General features: G+C 35.3%; 1 protein-coding gene across 1 annotated transcript; it reads left to right on the forward strand.

Annotated features, from left to right (window-relative positions):
- The first annotated feature begins 1080 nt into the window (after positions 1-1080).
- LOC107879727 (protein ABHD11) lies at positions 1081-16425 on the forward strand. The gene is made up of 13 exons (XM_016726679.2): positions 1081-1433; positions 1679-1786; positions 2636-2662; positions 3806-3896; positions 6260-6303; positions 8064-8162; positions 8606-8663; positions 8754-8806; positions 9285-9386; positions 10228-10293; positions 14039-14160; positions 15009-15180; positions 16080-16425. Exons 1-13 carry the CDS (start codon positions 1179-1181, stop codon positions 16140-16142), a joined length of 1260 nt encoding a protein of 419 aa, XP_016582165.1. The 5' UTR covers positions 1081-1178; the 3' UTR covers positions 16143-16425.
- Positions 16426-21412: the final 4987 nt, after the last annotated feature.

Raw genomic sequence — 21412 nt, forward strand, 5'->3', positions numbered from 1 at the left:
GGCCAGTATAAAAGTTAAAATTAAGATTTACTCGTAAAAGTAATAAATTTCAAACTAAACTTCAAATTAGTTACTCAAAAGATGTGTTTGGCTTTACTAGCTTTTACTCAAAATGCTTATGTTAAAATGATTTAATAAATACCTCCTCTAATTTAAAATTAATGAATCTTTGAATGTGAAACACATCTTCAAAAAGTTAATGAATGACATAATTAAATAATAATTTATCAGTATTAAGTATCATTTTACTTTTTTTCAAACTTGTTCTAAAAATAATAAGATTATTCATTAAAACTGAATTTAGAAAGTGAATTCATTTCGAATGATTAAACAATTGTTTAAAGAAATTCATTTATTTTGAGAAAGAATTTACATGTAGTAAATTCAACTCAATTATTAGTACATCAATATTTGCTAGCTTAAAAGTTAAAATTTTAGCTCCTCCTCCGAGTCAACATCAGATTTAGATCAAGCTGTCCCTCATCCCAAACGACAATAACAAGATGAAATTTAAAACTTTTAAAACACTAATGAAAAGGTGAAATCTAGAACTTTTAAAACACTAATGAAATAATTAGCAAAAGATTGATTTTTTGGTTTTTCCGTTTCACTGCTTTGCAAAAAAATAAAAATAAAAATAAAAATAAAAATAAAGATAAAGATAAAAATAAAAATAAAATAAAAATAAAAATAAAATAAAAAATAAAAAAATAAAGAAGAAAAAAATGTCATATAATTAAAAAATACTTACATTTTACATGTGGATGGTAATGTGACATAATCACGTGATTTTTTTTTTTATCTAAGTGGCATGTTTAGTGGAATTTCGTTAAAAGAAGGAGGTATTTTTGAGCCAAATATTTAACAGAGGATATTTTTGAGCCATTTTAGATAGTTCAGGAGTATTTTTAATTATTTTTCAAATTCCGTTAGAGAGAGATATTTTTGAATCAAATATTTAACAAAGGGGTATTTTTAAGCTAAAAATTTAATGAAAGATATTTTTAAGCTATTTCAGATAATTCATTAATATTTTTCAACCTTTTCCTTTTTATCTATGTTGGCACGTGACGTTGAAATATGTCAAAATGACATACTTTAAAATTATTTGAAGTGACAAAATTTACTTTAAGTGCTAAAAATGGCTGAAAGTAAACATCGACCAGTTGGGTCTGTCCATGGTTTGGCCTTATTGGACGGCTTTGTGTGTGTATCTTGTGTGTGAGAGAGAAAGTGGAGCTCCCTCCCCTTCCCCTGGGTCTCTCCGTCGTATTGTGGTTGTTTTTTCTGCAGCATATCTCTTCCTTCTCCAAGAAATGTCGGCCGTTTCCAATTTCACGGCGTGCCGGCGTTTCCAAAATGGATTCAGAGAAGAATTACCTTTCATTACTAACAAATTTCTTACCAACAACATTTCTTCACCATTCCACAAGGTAGCTAACCTTTTATGCAATTTCTTATTCTTCATAGCAGATGATCTTTAAGTGGACATATCTTTCACTTTCATACTAATGATTGAGTTCACAAAGTTCCATGCTTTTCTCATCTTCTCTTTAGTTTCTTTGTTAATAATTTAGAATGGTACCTGCTGATTTAAATTTCAAAGTAATTCTATTTGAAATAATGAGAGGTTTTGCTTATTCTGAGGGATGTTGTGTTTCACTTTGCTCTTTCTCAGGTGTCTCTTGTTCATTCAAAAAGGATGTTCAAAGGTTCAAATATAAGAATGACATTGGTAGATGAGAGACTTTCCAGCAGGAAGGTGGTTGTACCATCTGAAATATTGGTAGTGGATCTGCGCTATGTCTCTTATGTTTAACTACTTCTTTTGGAAAAATTGGAGTTGATTTTGGCAAAATTGTAGACCTTCCATTGATCTTGTGGCATTCACACTGCATCCTTTTTCCCTCCAGAAGGATTTTGCACAAAATCTGAGTCCATAACGGTGCTAAATTAGTTTAAGTCATTGAATATTTTTTGTTTAAAAACTACTTTTGAAAAGTTAATTCACATGATAAAGGAACATTTACAAGGTACTTGAACATTAAAGAAAGTTTGTTTTGGAAACTGAGGAAAGGAAGAGATAGGAAGGGAAAGCGAGTGAATTTTCCATTTTCTTGTTTGGTTGGCGAGGAAAGATTAGGATCGTGAGTATGGAAAAATCTTTTCCAAATTGTTCTCACAAAAATTATGTTCCATAACATTACCTTCCCCACTTTCAATTCTTTTCCTCCTAACTAAAGAAACGAAGCAACTGCTTTTTCTCTTATTATCTGTCATTCCTTCTTTATTTTCCCTTTCTCTGTTCCAAGCAAATAGTTAAGAAATGATAATTTTCTTTTACTTTCTATTTATCCTCTTGTTTATAAGATGAAACTAAAAAATCATATTTGTTTTAACACTTTCACAAAAAAGTTACTCACGAGAAAGTTCAATGGATATCTGAAAGCTGGAGGAAGGTAAATTATCAAAATGGTAAAAGTAAAAATTGAAGGAAGCTGTATTGTTTTCTTTAAACTACGTAGTTCTAGCATAATTGTAATCCCCTAGTAATGTGATTATGGAAGAGTGTGACTGCCAGAGCTGTTTTACATGCAACTGAAGCTACTACTGATGAGAGGACTTTTATATGCAGGCATATGAGCTCGTTCAAGGAGCAAAAGTAAGTTATATTTGAGCTGAAAAGTAACTAATTTGTGTTTACATATCTCTGCACTCACTCTCATACCCGACGATAGGACTCTTCTTTATCTATTCCATGATACTCGGACACATCATATTTCAATTTATCGTTATACTTTATCTCATAAAGCTAGTTAAGAGGATCTCTGGATCCACTTTTATCTCTATGCCGACTCCCTCAGTAGACTAATGCTAAAATACTCCTATAGACAGTGGACTAATGTGCAGTATTAGCGACAATCAAGGCATTAACTAAGGTTTTATCTCAATTGGTTGGTACTTTTATGGATCCTTCGTTCTTATTGTCTTCTGCTCTTAGCTAAGTTCACATTGATACGCGTATTTCAAACTTCCCAGTTTCTAGTGAAATTTGAAGTGGTTACGCATAGGAAATGTGTTATTTTTACCCTTTTGATTGTGTTATTGTCATTGTAGTTCTTATTATGTTGTCATTGTCATCTTCATTATCATTATTGTTTATTATTCTTAATGTTATTGCTGTTAACTCACCCCTGTCAAGAAATGTTTAAGTGTAAACTAGAAATAAAAGAATCCCCAATGGCTTTGGTTCAACCACAAAGGTTGTACAGCAAGGGATGTGTGATAGGCAATGTCATAAGTTTGAATCCTGGCTGGTGAACTAAGTATGGTAGTTAAGTAGACAAGGTTCCCATTATCCATTGAGTTATGAAGATAAAATTATCGGATTTCTCGGTTTAAAAACAATTTTTTTTTGATAAAAGAACATACCAAATAGTTCAATGAAAAGCGTATATTACCCCCAATGCATGACAATGGACCTCCCATTAAATTTTTAATTATCCTCCTCTTCTGGAGCTAGATATAACCTTAGGAAGACATCCCTTTTTGCTGGATATAATCATAAGTATTAAAATTATGATTTCTGAAAATATTTTCAGTCTCAAGGAACTATGATTCATTGTTTTCATCAGATGAACTTGCTCTACTCTCTAGCTTATTTACATTTTCATAAATTGTACTTTCAATCATTTTTCAGTTTACTTCACTTATTCATCTATGCTAACTAAATTAGCAGAATTGGTATTTTCTCAAGCACATTATGAGTTTTTCTGCCATTGACAATGGGAACTTGGATGTATAGGTAAGATGGAGTTATATCATGGAGGGATCTTTGCCCGAACCACCAACTGCTATTCTCTTGCATGGTATTCTTGGCAGCAGGAAAAACTGGGGTAATGATTCATTTGCAATTTTGTAAACTTGCGCCACAACACATACTCATTTCTTGCCTGTCTTTCTTATCCTTGTTTCTCAAAGCATATAGTCAAGCTTTTTTATGTAACTAGCAGGTGGCATTTTGCTTGAAATGAGAATACTTCATACGCCAGAATGTCTTATGAAATTTATATCATTAATCATTTCCAAAGCAGTGAGGAGTTGTGGTAAATAATTCATGTGCCATCTAATTCCCTTAAGTTTCCAAATGCACAGGATGAATCTTTCCTTATCCATTCCTTTATAAAACGAAAAAAAATTCTTTCCTTACCCATTTCATATTTCCAACTGCATAGAGTAATGACCTCTTTCCTGTAGTTTTTCATCTTAATGCTCGATATTACACAATTGGTACACCTAGTTGCAGCTGATGCTGGTAGAGTTCAAGTTGTCTCTCTTTTTTCTAGTGGTTACTGATTAGATCCATTGTAGCTAAGATTTCAAAATTCTTTCTTGGATGGGTGGAACTTGCTTTCACTTAGCAGAAAAATTAAGGGAGTGTTATGACGTAAATACTGGAGAAAGACATATCATATATATATATTTTTTTTCTTTTCACCCCGACCATGAATCAAGTTTCATTGTGCATCATGCTTATTGCTCCTTGCGAATTCTTCGTTCATCTTTAAGGACAATGGGTTTACTTAAATTCTGTCTTTTCCTTTTTTGTTATGATATCTAACAACCTTGCAAGATTTTGTGCATTGCACTTCAGAATTCCGATACAGAATACTGTAGTGGAGGGAGCTCATACAACAACATATCCAATGTATTCGCACCAAATGGAGTCTGGGGAGGGTAAGGTGTACGCAGTCCATACCACTACCTCAGATGAATTAGAGAGAGGCTGTTTCCGATAGACCTCGGCTCAGGACAGATAACGGTATAACCACAAAAAACATAAAAATAAACAACAAAATGAGATAACACACAACTAGATAATAATAAAAATAAGATACCGACTGAGTAATACAACAAACTGTCTATTCGAGATCACAAACTTCCTCAAAACACTACGAACAAGAAACTACAGGCACGGATGCAAACAAAGCACTCCTTCCTATTTTGACGGACGCACTCCTAGCCACTAACCCTCTATCCTAATTCGCGTCCTCCACATCTTCCTATCAAGGGTTATGTCCTCCATAAGTTGTAGCTGCTTCATGTCCTGTCTAATCACCTCCCTCCAATATTTTTTCGGCCTACCCCTACCCCGCTTAAAACCATCCATAACCAGCCTCTCACACCTGTAAACTGGAGCATCCGTGCCCCTTCTCATCACATGCCCAAACCATCGCAACCTCACTTCTCGCATCTTGTCTTCCACCGAAGCCTCTCCCACCCTCTCTGGAATAACCTCATTTCTAACCCTATTTCTCCTGGTAAGTCCACACATCCATCTCAACATTCTCATTGCCGCCACCTTCAACTTTTGTATGTGGGAGTTCTTAACTGGGCAACACTTCGCTCCATACAACATAACCGGTCGGACTGCCACTCTATAGAACTATCGTTTAAACTCAGGAGGCACCTTTTTATCACACAAGACTCCCGAAGCGAGCCTCCACTTCAACCACCTTGCACCAATACGGTGCGTGACATCCTTGTCAATCTCTCCATTCCCCTGAATTAAAGATCCAAGATACTTGAAACTATCCCTCTTCCGAATGGCATGAGAATCCACCTCCACTACCACGTCAGCCTCATTTGTCGAATCGCTGAACTTACATTCCAAGTACTCTGTCTTAGTCTTGCTCAAACTAAACCTTGTACACTCTAGGGTTTGACGCCAAACCTCCAATTTATCATTAACTCCTCCCCGGGTCTCGTCAATTAATACAGCATCATCAACAAATAACATACATCAAGGCATCTCCCCTTGAATACGCTTGTCAAAACATCCATCACCAAGGCAAATAAAAATGGGCTAAGAGACGATCCCTAGTGCAACCCTTTCAAAACAGAAAAGTGCTCCGGATCTTCTCCTACCGTCCTCACACGAGTATTCGCTCCGTAGTACATACAAAATTACAAAGAATACAATTGCAATAAAATACAAAATTATTTGCTTATGGAAAATAATGATTTTAAAAGAATCTTCCTTGCTGGAGTGCAAGGGAAATTGTACATTTTGAGGCATAGAGGTTCTTAATTCCATAGAGATTTACTAGTTAAAGTGGACATACTATTACTTTAGACAGCTAGATTTTTTAATTATTATTTTATCTTAACTGATTCCTATCTGCTTAAACAGTATTCCTGCTTCAATCTTCTTACAGTCTTATCTTTGACCTTTTCGATGATAATCTGAAATTTTCAGGAAGCTTTGCAAGGAGATTGGCCCAAGAATTTCCGAAATGGCAGGTAAGATCGATTAACATTTATTCTTGCCCTTTCTTATGTAAGACCTTTGCATCATGTTTAACTTGTCCCAATTAGATGGATGTGTGTTCTATTGCATGTTGTTTACTGTAACACTGTTGTTTTGGGAAAACAATGGTGTAAGGAATTAACCCATTTTCTTCTATATTTGATCTGCAAAGAATGAAGAGAAAGGAGGATTTGATCTGACATTAGTATCCTTGAGAGATAGTTTCTTTTTATATTCATAACGCAAAGGATTGGGCACATTGAGAAGCTTCAAGAATAGGTTTTTCACATAACCATCAATTGGTTAGCAGCTAGACTGCTCAATTACTAGTCGTTTGGTTGCTGATTAGAGTTATGCAGGTATTGTAAGCATGGTTTAGTTATGCGGAGTTCAGTGCAGAAGGGTGACAAAGCATATCAAAACCCAAAAAAGATTGGGCTCTTCATAAGTTTTTGTTTTATAAGCTTCGTCCATTGTTTTAATATTAGCCTTTTGTTCAAATAAACCAATGAAAAGAGAATGCTGTTTTCAGGGAAAGGACTTGATGCTTAGCGCCCCCCCCCCCCCCCCCCTCCCTTTTATAACAAGGTTTCTAAAGTATGTTTATTTAACTGCTTCTATGAAGTTTGGAATTGAATTTGCGCCTATGTTTGTCTTCGCAGCAACCAAAAAGAAAAAGTTCTGGGTATTATCATATTACTACTAAAATGTAAGCAGCTCAATGTAGGAAAGAATAAGAAATCAGAGAAGATGAGGACACTCGTGCATTCTTTACCATAAGCACTTAGGTGTTGTTTTTAAATAATCTATGGTTATGTTATTTTTAACGACGTTGGTGATCAGACCAGCTTGCGCTTCAGCTCGAATGTTCTGTTGGGTACCTGCTACCTGTCACAAGCACTACTATCGGGTAACTATGCCTACTGATGGAAAGAAACCACCATAGTGTTTTTTGTCTCTGCTGGAATTTGAACCTGAGACCTTATGGTTCTCCCGCCACTTCATTGACCACATAGGGGTCGTTTGGTTACTGATTAGGAAGTAAATTATTCATGTATTAAAACCAGCATTAATAGTTCCGTGCTTGGGCATTTTTGTTGCAATGTATATAATTCAATACACCAAGTACGGTGTTTAGTTACCAGCTTACAAATTCTGCATAACTAATACATGTATAAGTTATTAGAGAATGTATTATTTTATGCAGATTAAAAGATGGAATAAGTACTACATGAATAACTAAACCTGCATAGAGATGCAACTAGGAACAGATTGCGGTGTCTTACACTGTTCTATTTGAGCTTCTCTGTGTTATCCTGAATATTTTTCATTCACTCTTGGAAACTAGTATTAATTGCATCACATCATTCTTAAACTATCTTTTCTCCTCTTTAAAAAAGGACAGCCCGGTGCACTAAAGCTATCACTATGCGCGGTGTTCCGGGAAGGGCCCCACCACAAGGGTGTATCGTACGCAGCCTTACCTTGCATTTCTGCCAGAGGCCGTTTCCAAGGCTTGAACCCATCACATGGCAACAACTTTACCAGTTACTCCAAGGCTCCCGTTCTATCTTTTCTACTCTTCGTGGGATGTTATCTTGAATTCATTTGGTTTTGATTCCTTTTTTAGTTGTAGTCCTCAAGCTCTCATATTTCTCTAACTCATTGTTGATATCTTATGTTTGACTCATTTTGATATGTTACTTGGGTGATTTGTCGCGGATGGTCTTATAGAATATTTACTTTTCTGCAGTTTCTCCTAGTGGACTTGCGGTGCCATGGTGATTCAGCATCTCTCAAGAAGAGAGGCACACATACAGTTGCATCAGCTGCTCTTGATGTCTTAAAGCTGGTATAGTTTCTTGACCATGTCCTGCTGCACTCTTCACATACTGCATTTATCTTTAATATCATTTCAACGACATTCACATCAGTAAAACTGTGTAAGGCATGTCTTGCACCTATTTCTTATATGATCTTTCTGTTTCTTTACATCCTACACTCAGCTTTTTGGGGCAGGCATGGAAAATTGATAGACATTAGCAGTCAAGTCCTTGACTGTGCTCCTATTTGATTAGTTCAAGTTCAGAAAATCAATGCTTAATACAAGGGTAATAGATGATATACCATGTCAGTTCAGTGGTGTGTCACTTATGATTCTCTTGTTTTTCTGATTTTGGGTTGGTTCAAATGGTTCCCCATGTTGCATCTTCACTTCTTGCTTGAGATGGTAATTGGTAACACACTTTTGATAACACATTGCTTGGCCTCAGTCTATGTTTCTTCTTTGTCTAGCTTGGCCAGCTCAGACTGACTCCCCGAGTTGTTGTTGGTCACAGCTTTGGAGGAAAAGGTAACTTTTATCCTATTACAATGGAGAGCTACTTGGAGAAATCGATTGATATTTTGGTGTTCAGACATTGATCTTTCTATTAATACGCAGTTGCATTGAGCATGGTTGAGCAGGTTGCAAAGCCCCTTGCACGGCCAGTTAGAGTAAGTATTCTGTATGAGAACTCTAAAAGCATGCTCACAGTAATATCAAGCACATTTTAGATATAAATTGGAACTTGTGAGTGGTTAAAGCAATGTTAAAAACTGAGTTAAGGCAGTATATACATTTGCTTCACAGTTCTCTCATTTACAATTAGTGATTTTGGTAATTGGTCTTTCTGCATATGTATCCAGTATGAAAATTCTGCAGGCATACTTGCAGTAATATCATACACGGTTTCTATATAGTTTAAACTCGTGAGTGGTTAAAAGTAATGTTAAAAACTCAGTTAAGGCAATCTATATCATTGCCTCACAGTTCTGTCATTATATATGATGATTTTGGTAATTGGCTTTCAGGCATGATAATTTTCTTTTCTGATGCACTTTCTTTGGTCTTTCAAACTATTTTGCCATCCTTTCTTGTGTTTTTCCTCTCCACTCCTAATACTTTGAAGTAATTCAACTAATTGTGTCATAGGTCTGGGTTCTAGATGCTACTCCAGGAGAGGTTCGAGCTGGTGCAGATGGAGATGATCATCCAGCTGAATTGATATCATTTCTGAGTAAATTACCAAAAGAGGTAGTGCTTTTGGTGATTTCTGTTTATGAACCTTAACAAATTTTATGCTCTCTTACTGCCAGCTCTTCATGATATCTTTAGTGTGTCAATATAGATATGCGTTCCTTTTTAGACTTTTGAGTAGTAATTGGAGTCGGTGGTACAGTGGGCCTTGGTGTGATCGTTATCTGATGTGTGTAGTTAAAAGCAGCAGAATAGGAGCGCAGCCGCATCCTGGAGAACGAAAATTTCTTGTTAAGTTGCGTATTGTCTTTTGTTTCTTTTCCATGTTTATACTTCTGGAGTTACAGGACATCACTTGTATAGATATTTGATCAAGATTGTGGATGACTGCCCCTACATATATAGTTGAGATTTGTTTAATTCTTATAAACAGTAGTTATCTCCTTCTTTGGTAATAAATGTTTAACCTGTCCAAAAAGAATTTGTGAAGTTACTTTAGGTTTAAGATATGATTGATATTTAATGTGATTTACTTACAACGACAAAGGAGTTTTTGGTGCGAAAAGCTTGTCCATTAGTTTGGAAGTCGAAGATGAATATGTGTCCCTGTGTCCGAGCAATGGAGAACAAGTCTTTCTCCTTCATGTTTTAGCTTGCTTCTTGACTAATTCTTTTTTTCTTGCATGTTGATATTGTTTTGCATGATTTTTGGCTTACAACTTGAAATAGCATAGTGTTGCATCGAAACTTTTTTAGCCTAGGCTATATCAATTCACTCACTCAAATTTGTTTCTCCTTCTCGTCTCTCTTTCTCGTTCTCGCTTAGTTTTATTACTGATATATTCACATAATTTGTATTGACATCAATTCTTCACATGAATATTATTTTTCAAGGAAGGTCTCTTCAAAAAGAGATATTGTGGAGGCTCTTATACAAGAAGGTTTTTCCAAGGATGTAGCACAGGTATCCCCTGACCTCACAGTTTTTCCTTTCTAGGAATTTTGAAAGGTTTAATGCTTAAAGTTCAACTTTGCAAACTTAATATGCTGTATAAGCTAATGCATTTTCTGCATCTAGTGAGGCACGGACAAATGAGATATCAGCAATTTGTTAGAGAACATTACAAATGTACTTCTTTAAGTTGTTGTGATGTGTTCCGCCCTTCTCAGTGTCCGAAGAGTGAGACAGTATATATCTCTTGAGTATTGTGATAGAAAAAGTGAATGATGATTTAGTGGGTAGAGTACCAGTGGGTAAATTGTCCAAAATATAAGTAAAAAAATATACTAGAAGGGTGCCGCCCTCCTGTCTCTCTAAGTATATTTCTCCTGTCTCTCTAAGTATATTTTAATGAACATAGAGCCTTACTCAGTATGGAAGGCAGGAGAATACCCTATCTCAAACACCTCTGTCATGTTTTCCTGGGTCCAAAAATGATACAAGATCAACAAATAAAGTCACAAAACAGCCACAAAAAGTCACAAAACAGTCCACTAGAACTAGGCACAAACGGCAACAAGAACACAAACACAAAACGCACAATTTGAAATAGATAAATGGATAGATAGTTAGACAAATGAAGATGTAAATCCTGAGAACCCTAAGATATATCAAATCTAAGGACCCTTAACACCTACACAAGACAATCATCTAACTCCTACGAAGACACAAGACACAAGAGGGACTTTACCTCCTCTAGCACCAACGTCTCAAGACAAAACGCAACTCAAGTGATTCCACACTTGGGCAGCCCTAGTTACGGTGGGGATGGCTTTTCCAAGCTCTACTCTAAGGTGATACACTCTCAAGAGAGAGTCTTAGGTGTTACAAGTATTTCATGTCTTACATCAATAAACAACCAAGTATGAAATGAACCCTACAGAGCCTACTTATAGTTATTACAAAATGAAGACAAAATGACCCTAATGCCCTTAATGAAAGGAGCTCCTATGGAGTGTAAGGAAAGGGCAAAAAATGACCAAAACACCCTTAAGTAGAGTGGCAGTTTTGGAGTGTTTTAAGGCTCTTCAATGCTCCAAAAATTGTGAGCCATTAAGTGTGGTCCAAAACCTTGAGTCCTCAAGTCTTTAATGCTCCAAGCAATCTTCCACACACGGCCTTGCTTAATGGCATGCTCAAAACCGGTCCTCCATGCTTGTTCTTGTATACTCGAGCTGACTAAGTCTTGAGTCTCTATGTGTTGGCCTCCAAAGATGTCATCAAAAGCTAAGTCGGCAATTTGGCTCATATACAACAACAACAACAAACCCAGTGTATTTCCACAAAGTGAAGTCTGGGGAGGGTAAGATGTACGCAGTCCATACCGCTATCTCCGAAGAAGTAGAGAGACTGTTTCTGATGGACCCCTGGTAGCCATTTGGCTCGTATCATGAAAAGATTTCTTGTTCTTCTTTCACTCTCTATATATATAGTGTACGTGCGTTGCACGTGTGCTTCATATCAAGCCATCAATCGACATAAAATATATAAAAGAAAAATAATTTATTGAAAAAATAGCAATTAACTTTAAAAATCGAAGATACACGACTTTATGCATCCAGACATACGTGAAGTGCTAGTATCTTGATCGTCTCCTACGACGTGAATTATAACAAAATAGATAATAACAAAAATAATTGATTAATCTTAAACCTTTACATAAAAATTCTTCAAAGTCTGACCGACTATTTATCTACCACCTGTAAACTATACAACAAAATAATACAATAATCAATATATATAACAATATTATTAAATTCTAATCTTTACAAAAAATTCATCAAAGTGCTACTAAACGTTCATCTACCACCTGTATTAAGCAGAAAAAACTATAGATAGTAACAAAATAAAAACTACAATAATTGATATATTAGAACGATATTATTAAACCTAACCTTAACACAAAAATTTTCTTAAAGTCAAACATTCATTATCAACAATATAGACTTGAACAGAACAGAAACTAAAAAAAAATAATATGATAATTGAGATATTAGAATAGTAAGATATAGACGACACCTTCAGAGCTCATCGAAAAAGTAGTTATAAGAATATACCTGATGTTATTACATTATTGTCGGAGAAAACTCGATTTATAGAAGCCCAAAATTTTTTTCTCTAAAAAAAGATTACCTAAATATGAAATTTTTTAATTATTCTGTTGCGAAAAAAGTAAAAGAATAAATTATCAAATTATTTATGGTAATATGCATTTGTTTATTGATTTTCAAGGTTTAGCATATACGGTAGTATTTACGACAATTTTTTTAGATGTAACAAATATTTTCTGAGATTTTTTTTTTGTCAAAAGTATGTTAGTTTTTATTTTACGAAAAGCAATTTTTTTTTGAGTTAAAAGTATGTTAGTTTTTTATTTTATGAAAAGCAACATGATTTTACCTTTCACCTCTTACCACTTTTTAGAGTCCTTATTTATTAATCTTCTAATATTTTTTTACCATATATTTCAAGATTCCTTAATTTATAAAACATATTTTCCTTTTATAATGTATTTTAGAACTCTTTAATTTTAAATATTATATAAATAATTAAATAATAAATTAAAGAAAATAGTAAAAAGACAGTTTTGTCTATTGCAGGAATTTTTAATGAAGGGCAAAAAGTTCAAATCACTTTTCTAAGGGTCTTCACGCTTTTAATATATTATAGAAGATATAGATTATATATATGTGTGTGTGTATATATATATATATATGTATGTATGTATGTATGTATGTATGTATATATGCCCCATGAAACTGGAAACAATCCTGACCTTGGGGAAAAACTACAAATCTTACAATAACTAAAGCCCAAGGGTTAACTCTAACAAACACAACTCCTGTACATTAGCAATCAACCTCTGCCAATTTCCTCTTCTGAAGAGAGCTTACAGAAAAAACATTCGGAGTCATGTTTTTCCATATGATTGATTGGAAATGATATTCTTGAATTTTGTTGGTCAGGTTAGGAAGCACAATGTTTCAGACTCCCCACCGTCCAAAATTTGAACTGTCTTTACTCAAGGCCAGATCCAGAATTTAGAGTCCACGGGTTTAATGATGCGAGTTTGATTCCTTATATATTATATAGTCTCGATTCCTTTTCACTTATATATAATGTTAGATCTAGGAATAGTGGATTCGGCCAAACTTACTGCATCTACACTAGATATGTCTCTGTCTTCACTGCTCAAAGTGGGTAGCCTCATCATGCGAGCATTTAACACTATTTAGTTGGTGCAAGAAAAGGTTTGAATAGGATGGGAATTCAGTCAAGGGAACCTTCTACTTTGAGGACCGTAGAGGGGCCAATTACCCCCCATATCTACTTGCTGCCGTCCAAAATTTTCTTTGATAACTGAGAAATCTCTGAGGACCAGCTACATGAACTACTGCTATTATACGGTTTGGAACTTGGTGGATGATGACGCAACCCTCTACCCTGTCTTCACTTAAATACCAAACTTTTGTCCACCGAAGCGTTCAAACTCGTGAGAAAAGTAGCATGTAATTGTTTGTACAATTGATGATTTAGTTAATAGAGTATGTCCTGCAGTAAGTCTGGCTAAACCTTCGTCTATAAGGCCATCATCCCACCAATCATTGTTCATTACCATTATTCTAACTGTTAATTTGCTTGCACATGAGACACTAATTGGCCCAGTTCTCATTTTCTCAACTGCTAGTTTCCTTTGTAATTTTTGCAGTGGGTGGTAACTAACCTTCGTCAAATCAACCCTGCTGGTTCATCTCCTTCACCTTTGTCATGGGTGTTTGATCTCAAGGGCATTGCTGAAATGTATCAATCATATGAAGAAACAAATTTGTGGTAGGTTGCTCATGTCAGTTTTAAGTATGCATGGTTTTATTATGATCAATTTTAAGTATGCATGGTTTTAGTATGATCATTCTGTTGACTTCTCATTCATTCTTTACCAAGTGTAAACCAGGTGCCCAACAGGTTTTGCATTATTCTGGACATGTACTAAGTGGTTCAACAATTTACAAACAAGCACACCCATTTTATACACTTAGTAAATGTTGATAAATTGCAGGATATTTTTTTCAAGGTTAAATTTCAATATTAATAAAAGAATAGTAAGATGATCAGGAATTTTCGATGAATTCTACGGGCAATGTACTGGAGGACTGGTCACTCAACTCCGTACTTGTCAATAGATAAAAAGGGAAGTGGAACAGCTGGAATTATTAGATCCTAAAAAGTTCCATTCGCAGCTTCACAGTCTGAATTTGTTCATTTGTTCATGCTTTATCCGGTAATCAAATTCAGTTACCACAACAAAAAAGATCCTAACAAGTGCAAGTATTGACACATTAAGAATAAATGTGCACCGTAATGACTTATTTTGTTCATATGGTATTGAATGTCTCGCTTTGCAATGGCTACATTTGAATTTGTTAAATCCTATGTGGCTCAAACTCTTAAAATACATCGATGTTTGTGTTTGGATCCTTCAAAAGTAGTGCATTTTTGGAGGATCCGTCACGAGTGCGGCAACGTTTTTGGAGAGCCCCGCAACATTGGTTAAAACATAGGTGAATGTGTCAGTGGTTTGTTTCACGTCTTTTTTTTTGGGTCACCAAGCTTCTGGTGGATCAAATCAATTGCTCTTTCTGTATAAAAGAGGAAACAGTAAATGCAAGAATTTTTTGCAGGAAAATTGTGGAAGATGTTCCTCGGGGTGTGCATATTAACTTTTTGAAAGCAGAAAGAAGTCTGCATAGGTGGGCCCTTGAGGATATCAGAAGAATCCATGTTGCTGAGGAACAAGCTGTAGAGGAGGGAGGTGGAGTCGAAATGCATGTTCTCGAAGATGCTGGTCATTGGGTAGGTTGCTTCTTTCCTACACATTCTGCTGTATATTGCGTAAGTTCTTAAGATGCAAATTGCTTTCCATTTTTAGATGTGTGTCAGACTTGGAAACTGGTAATTTATCATACTCCCTCCCTTTTAGATTATGTAACCTAGTTTGACTAGGATTGGAATTTAAGAAATAAAGATAGATTTTTGAAACTTGTGGTCTTGGACGTTCTATGAGATTTCTCTGGCTATAAAAGCATGCCATTAAGGATAAAATAGGAAGTATAAAGTTAAATTGTTTTCAAATATAGAAAGGTGTCATTCTTCCTAGTACGGGCTAATAAGGAAATAGTGCTACATAAATGGAATAGAGAGAGTACCTAGATTGACTCGAGTTCTTAATGTACACAATGGCCCTTCCAAATTGTGTCTCAGGTAGTGATTGCCTCGTCGTTCCTTCCAGTGTTGGACTATCAACCCTCTGCTCCCAAACTGATGATGTGGAGAATAGGCTAACCTGATTGAATCAGAAAAAGGACAACTTTCCAGTGTTATCTGAAATAGTTATTAGATAACTTCATTTATATTGATATCATATTCTGCATCTTTTGCTTCCCATTATGTGGCTTTGAAGTTTGAACTATGTAAAACAGAACTTCCAAGAAGACAATTATTATTCCGACGCAGAAGCCAATGAACTTAGGTTACATTCTGTTTGCTGTTTACAGCTATTGACCTGCAAATAGTAGGCGGTGGAATGAGTTCCTTTTGAGCTTTATTTTCCACCATTACTCTTCTTACTTGACAATGCTGAACAATCTTGAATTTTAGTGCACTAGCTTTTAGACTTTGCCTTGCTGAAGGAAATTGCACAATTACGCACAACTTTATCCTTATCCTAATGACAAGGTTATATCTTTTTTCAGGTACATGCTGATAACCCAGATGGGCTATTCAAGATCCTCTCATTTTCCTTCCAAGGATTTTAGGCTCACGGAATTCTGGCCATTGGTCATGTGACCGCGAGAATCGGCTGTGAACCCCTTGCAGACCTATAGATTGCAGAAAGATCCATTTTTTGTAGCATAGTGTATATCTTCTCATTCATTGTGATTGAGCGTTCTAGGATGTGATGTGCAGAAATTAGATTGCCTAGGATATTTCACCTTCAAAGCTGAATACACTCTATAGAATTGTGCAAATAACTTCCTGACCAGTTGGGGTCATTCAACATCAGCTTTGCTGGGTATTTTTCCCTTCGATTGAGAAAAACTGTCCTCCAAACACACAAAGTACTTATTGCATTTCATTGAATATGTTATGTGAATGGAATAATTAGTCCAGACCTAAAAGGAACATTTTTTCAAGTCTAGGAGTCAAAATGGGCAGTCCATTTTTTTATATGTACCAAAACAATGGATAGCCTGTCCAAAAATGGGCAAACTACAATTAACACTGTCTGCGAACGTTTGCGGAGAAAAAAAATTGTTCATAGGGTTAGCCCAAAAATGGGCAAATTATAGTTTCACAGTATGCCGATTTGTGGACAAACTACTTTTATTTAGGAAAATATGGTTCTTCCACTGAGAGATTCGATTGATAACTAATTAAAGATCACACTGTTAATATTAATATTCTTGAATGTTTTGTCACTTCAATTTTTGAGAAATGGTATAACTTTTTCACTTATACAATATGCGTTATTGTTCAATCCATTTTATCTCATTTATCACGAGCAACATTCATTATTCACAGAGCACTTTTTTCTTCCACAAATAGTTGTTCGTTTAAATTTCTTGTAAGGAAAAAAGTAATGAGTGACACAGTTAGGGTTAATTTATTTTGATGGTTCGGTTAGATATAATCTTCCTGCGAAAATAGATCAAGTGTCAATGACACTTAAATATGATCGTATTGTATGTCTTTTTTGGATTAAAATGAAAGTACATGATTCTGAACTTCCTATTTATATCCTTGATCGATATCCCATATCAATTATGGGTAACGATCGTATAGTTTTTTAGGAGACTTGAATTTGAAATGATGGCTCTTTATTAGCCTTTCTTTGTAGTCCTGAGATTTTCCGCAACCAAATGCGTTTAACAACACTTGATATGTATGAAAAAACTCAAAGCTCTATTCAGGATGAAGAATCATCTGATAATGAATTTGATATTCAAAATAGCACATATTTTACTAGTTTCAGTTTTGGTTGGCCAAACAATTCTATTCAACAAAAAACAGTAGTAGGGTTTGATAGCCAAAATGAGGGCTTGCATTCACTAAATCAACACAATGTATATTGGAGTTCTCAAAATCATGAGTTTGAAGAATCGAGCAATCAAAAACCGACTAATTTTTACCGTCACACTCCAATTGAGTCAATGAATAGGTTTAGACACTGTATACTTTTTTCTATTCTTTAAGGATCGTTATAATGTGTTTGTATTATAAAAATTATAATTCTATTATTTTTTAGGTGTAACATTTTCCCAGACACTCCTACATTGACTCAATTTACAGAAATTATAAACAACGATGAGCTAGCTAATGACATAGTTGATCATGAGTCGCATAGCTAATGACGGTGTCACTCATTGTTTTTTGTCCTTATAAGAAATTTAAACGAACAACTATTTGTGAAAAAAGAAAGTGTTTCGTGTATGATGAATGTTGCTCGTGATGAATGAGGCAAAATGGAGTGAACAACAATATATATTTTATAGGTGACAAATATAACAACCTGAAATTTGATGAAATATGTGTTTTTGAGTGATTTGACTATTTCACCCTTCTCTATAGTTGCATTGTGGAATTTCTGAGGTGTGGGAATGATTGACACGATTCCTGATGTATTTTGATGCCATCTATGTGATTTTGTGATTTTTGGTAGCTTTGAGAGCCTTATAGTGGAGTTTAGTTATCTGTTGATCCGTGTGATGGATGGCAAAACAGATTGTGCCAGCAGATCCAAAACGTCGATTTAGGATGGTAACATAGTTGGTGTGCTTTTATGACTTTTAAATCTCATTTCGACCCTCAGTTTAGAAAGTTTTGATTTTTGATTTTGGGGGCCAACTTTGTGAAAAAGACGTCCTTTCAAAAATTTAATATCACCATTGAGTCTGGAGCATCGAATTTGATAGGATAGCATAGTTCGTTTGCATTCACGGGATTCCAAATGAATTTCGATAGGCCCGTAGAGACTTGAAAAATTACCAAGTCCCTAGCTGGTGCACCCATTTTCTGGTGCACTAGCGATCATAAGCCTTGGGCTGCAATCGCGATTGGGCTAGCAGGGGAGCTATCGGGATATCAATCTTTATCCACGATTGCGATAGTCAGTCAAGGTACCACAATCGCAATCCTTGTCCGCGATCGGTATATATACCCGTATTTTTGCAATTTTCATTATTTTTGAGACTTGGAGCTTAGCGTTCTGTGATTTTGAGCAGCTTTCTCTATTTCTAAGCTTGGGTAAGCTCGATTATACTCATTTCAACAAATTTCTTCCATCTTTAACATTAAATTCTTGTTTTAAACATAGATTAAGTATGAAATTTGGGAATTTTGACATGTACGGCCTAAAAAGTGTATTTCACCAATTTAAATCCCAATTGTACTCCCTTTTCACTTGAATGAGTTTCTAATCCTATAATTATCCATTTTCGCTCAATTTCACCTTCAAAACAACTTTGATTCTTGATTTTAAAATGGATTTAGAAGATTTTAGCCAGTAAATTTTAAAAATGATTTATCTTCAATTTGGACCTTGTTTTTTACTCTTTTTCCCTTGATTTTTCAGATGTAGACTCCTAAAAGTATGGAAAACATAGTTTTGAAATGAAGTTATGATTTTTTTCTTTTTCTTTCAAAAATTCATTCCGGGGTTCTGTTTTGACCCTGACTTGAAACTAAGTAATATGGGTATCGTGGGCTTCCTTTTGATACGTAGATTCTATATTTGATGTTTTAGTTGACTTTGAGTTTGTTCGTGAGAAGTAAGATTGTGGATTGAAGTGTTGCGATCGATTTCGGCTTTCGAGGTAGGTTATGCCTTTACTTCTTTCAGACTTGACTGGGTAGTAAATTTGTATACAAAAACATGTTAAGAGTGTGAAAACTAATAATGAAAAATGGCTATCTTATTGTGTTGTACCCATGTGGGGGTTTATATGTGATTTAATTGATGGAATTAATATATTATGTGATATGTGTGACCGTGCGGGGTCATATGTAATGTTGATAGCTTATAGACATGAGAATGTGTTTTTGTTTGATGAAAAATATATTGTGGTACCAATTGCGTATTGTGATGTATTCATACTCTATTGTCATATGAATCATGTTGGAATTCATGAATGGTTGGATATAATGAGTGGATATTTGGCTCACGTGATGGTATATTGATTGATTGGGAAAATACTCATAGTGGTTGAATGTGGACATACTCTTTGTCGTTGTTGTGAGCATTGAATCCTCATACTCATTCATGAAACAATGATATCATCGTGGAAATACTAAGAAACACTGGCAACATCTTTTATGATAGAAAATATAATATTTTATAAAACCCTCCCTAAGGGAAGTGCCAAGGAGGAGATATGATATGTGGATTGACAAACCTCCAATGGTTCCTATGTCAAAAAGTTTTAGCTCTGTAGGTGTATACGGAGATTGTGCGACAGTCTCGGAGATTGTGCGATGACCTCGTACATTACATCATCATCATCATCCTTATTGTGTTTACTTTATTATGCTTGCGATGTGATTGTATATTCTGTTTGACTTGTTACTAATCTATTGTTCTAACCTCCCTTACTTGTACTTGATGCTCTCGTATATGTTGTTCCCCTTTCTTTTGCTTATATGTGGTATAAATGTATACTTGTATTCTTTTCTGGTGCTTTGTTGTATTATATGTAGATATTATAGAACTGTTAGTGGAAGCGGTGTGGACTAACATTGTGGGGCGTTTCTCGATTGCAGGTGACGTACCATCAGTGTGTATTTGTATTCTTTATTTTCTACTTTGTTCGATCGGCCTATGATACCTATTAAGTATAAGTGGATCGTACTCATTCCTACTGTGGACCGTACTCATCCCTACTGTGCCCTTTTGGTGCAGATTCTTGATACAGGATGAATGACCATCTTATCTTTTGATGACATTTTTGGAGGCCAAAACATAGAGGCTCAAGACTTGGTCACCTCGAGGATACGAGAACATGCATGGAGGACCTGTTTTGAGCCTACCATTGAGCATGCCATACATCAAGGCCGTGAGTGGAAGATTTCTTAGAGCATTGAAGACTTGAGGACTCACGCCTTTGGATACTTAATGGCTCACGATTTTGGAGTCATCTTCATTGTGGACATTTTGTTCACTTCACTTTGCCCAAAATACATTCCATGGCCGCCCCTATCATTAAGGGTAGTGTAGTCATTTTGTCTCCTTTTGTAATATACTATAAATAGGACATTTTAGGTCTTCTCTTATTAGTTGTTTAATGATGAAAATATGAGACATTGAAAATTCTCTCTCTTGAGAGTAGACCACCTTAGTGTAGTTCTTAGTTAGGGCTTGGATTAGTCATTGTAGTTTAGGGCTTAGAAAAACCAATATTGTTCTTTGCTTGGAAACGGTGGATCTTGCCGTGAGTTGATTCCCTTGGTGGTCACCATACGAGTGTGGTGTTATTGTTACATTCATTAGGGGTTTTTGAGTTTAATATACTCTTTAGTTCCTAATCTTTGTAATAATCTATCTCACTATCTATCTTTACCTTTCTTGCAATTGTGTTAGTGTTTGTACCTTATAATCGTTTGTTCTTGTTGAATTCGAATCTTGTGTGCATTGTGTTCATCTTGTTCTGGTTGTATTGTTGTTGTTTTGGTGTTAAAACACCTTGTAAACTCGTGATACTTGTATTGTTGTTGTTGGTCGAAACTAGTACTCAAAGGGGTCCTCGGGTTGTTCTCAATTTGTGGATTGTTTTGTAGGCTATTTTATGCCTTTCGTAGTCTTTCTTGTATCAATTCTGGTGCGGGTCCGTCTGACGTGGCTTGATTTCAGGTGCCTTCGAAGTTGTTCAAGGTAGCAGTTGGGCATTCATGTGTCTGGGGTCCACTTCCATCCTTCTGTATTAGTTTATGTCTTTACTAGTGTTCGAAGACATGTATTGTTCCTTTGGATATTCTGATATATTTTACTCATGGATTGTATTAATAGTTCTTGCATTATTGATACTTGATTTTG

This window comes from Capsicum annuum, chromosome 1 (genome assembly GCF_002878395.1).
Source record: "Capsicum annuum cultivar UCD-10X-F1 chromosome 1, UCD10Xv1.1, whole genome shotgun sequence".
Lineage (NCBI taxonomy): Eukaryota > Viridiplantae > Streptophyta > Magnoliopsida > Solanales > Solanaceae > Capsicum > Capsicum annuum.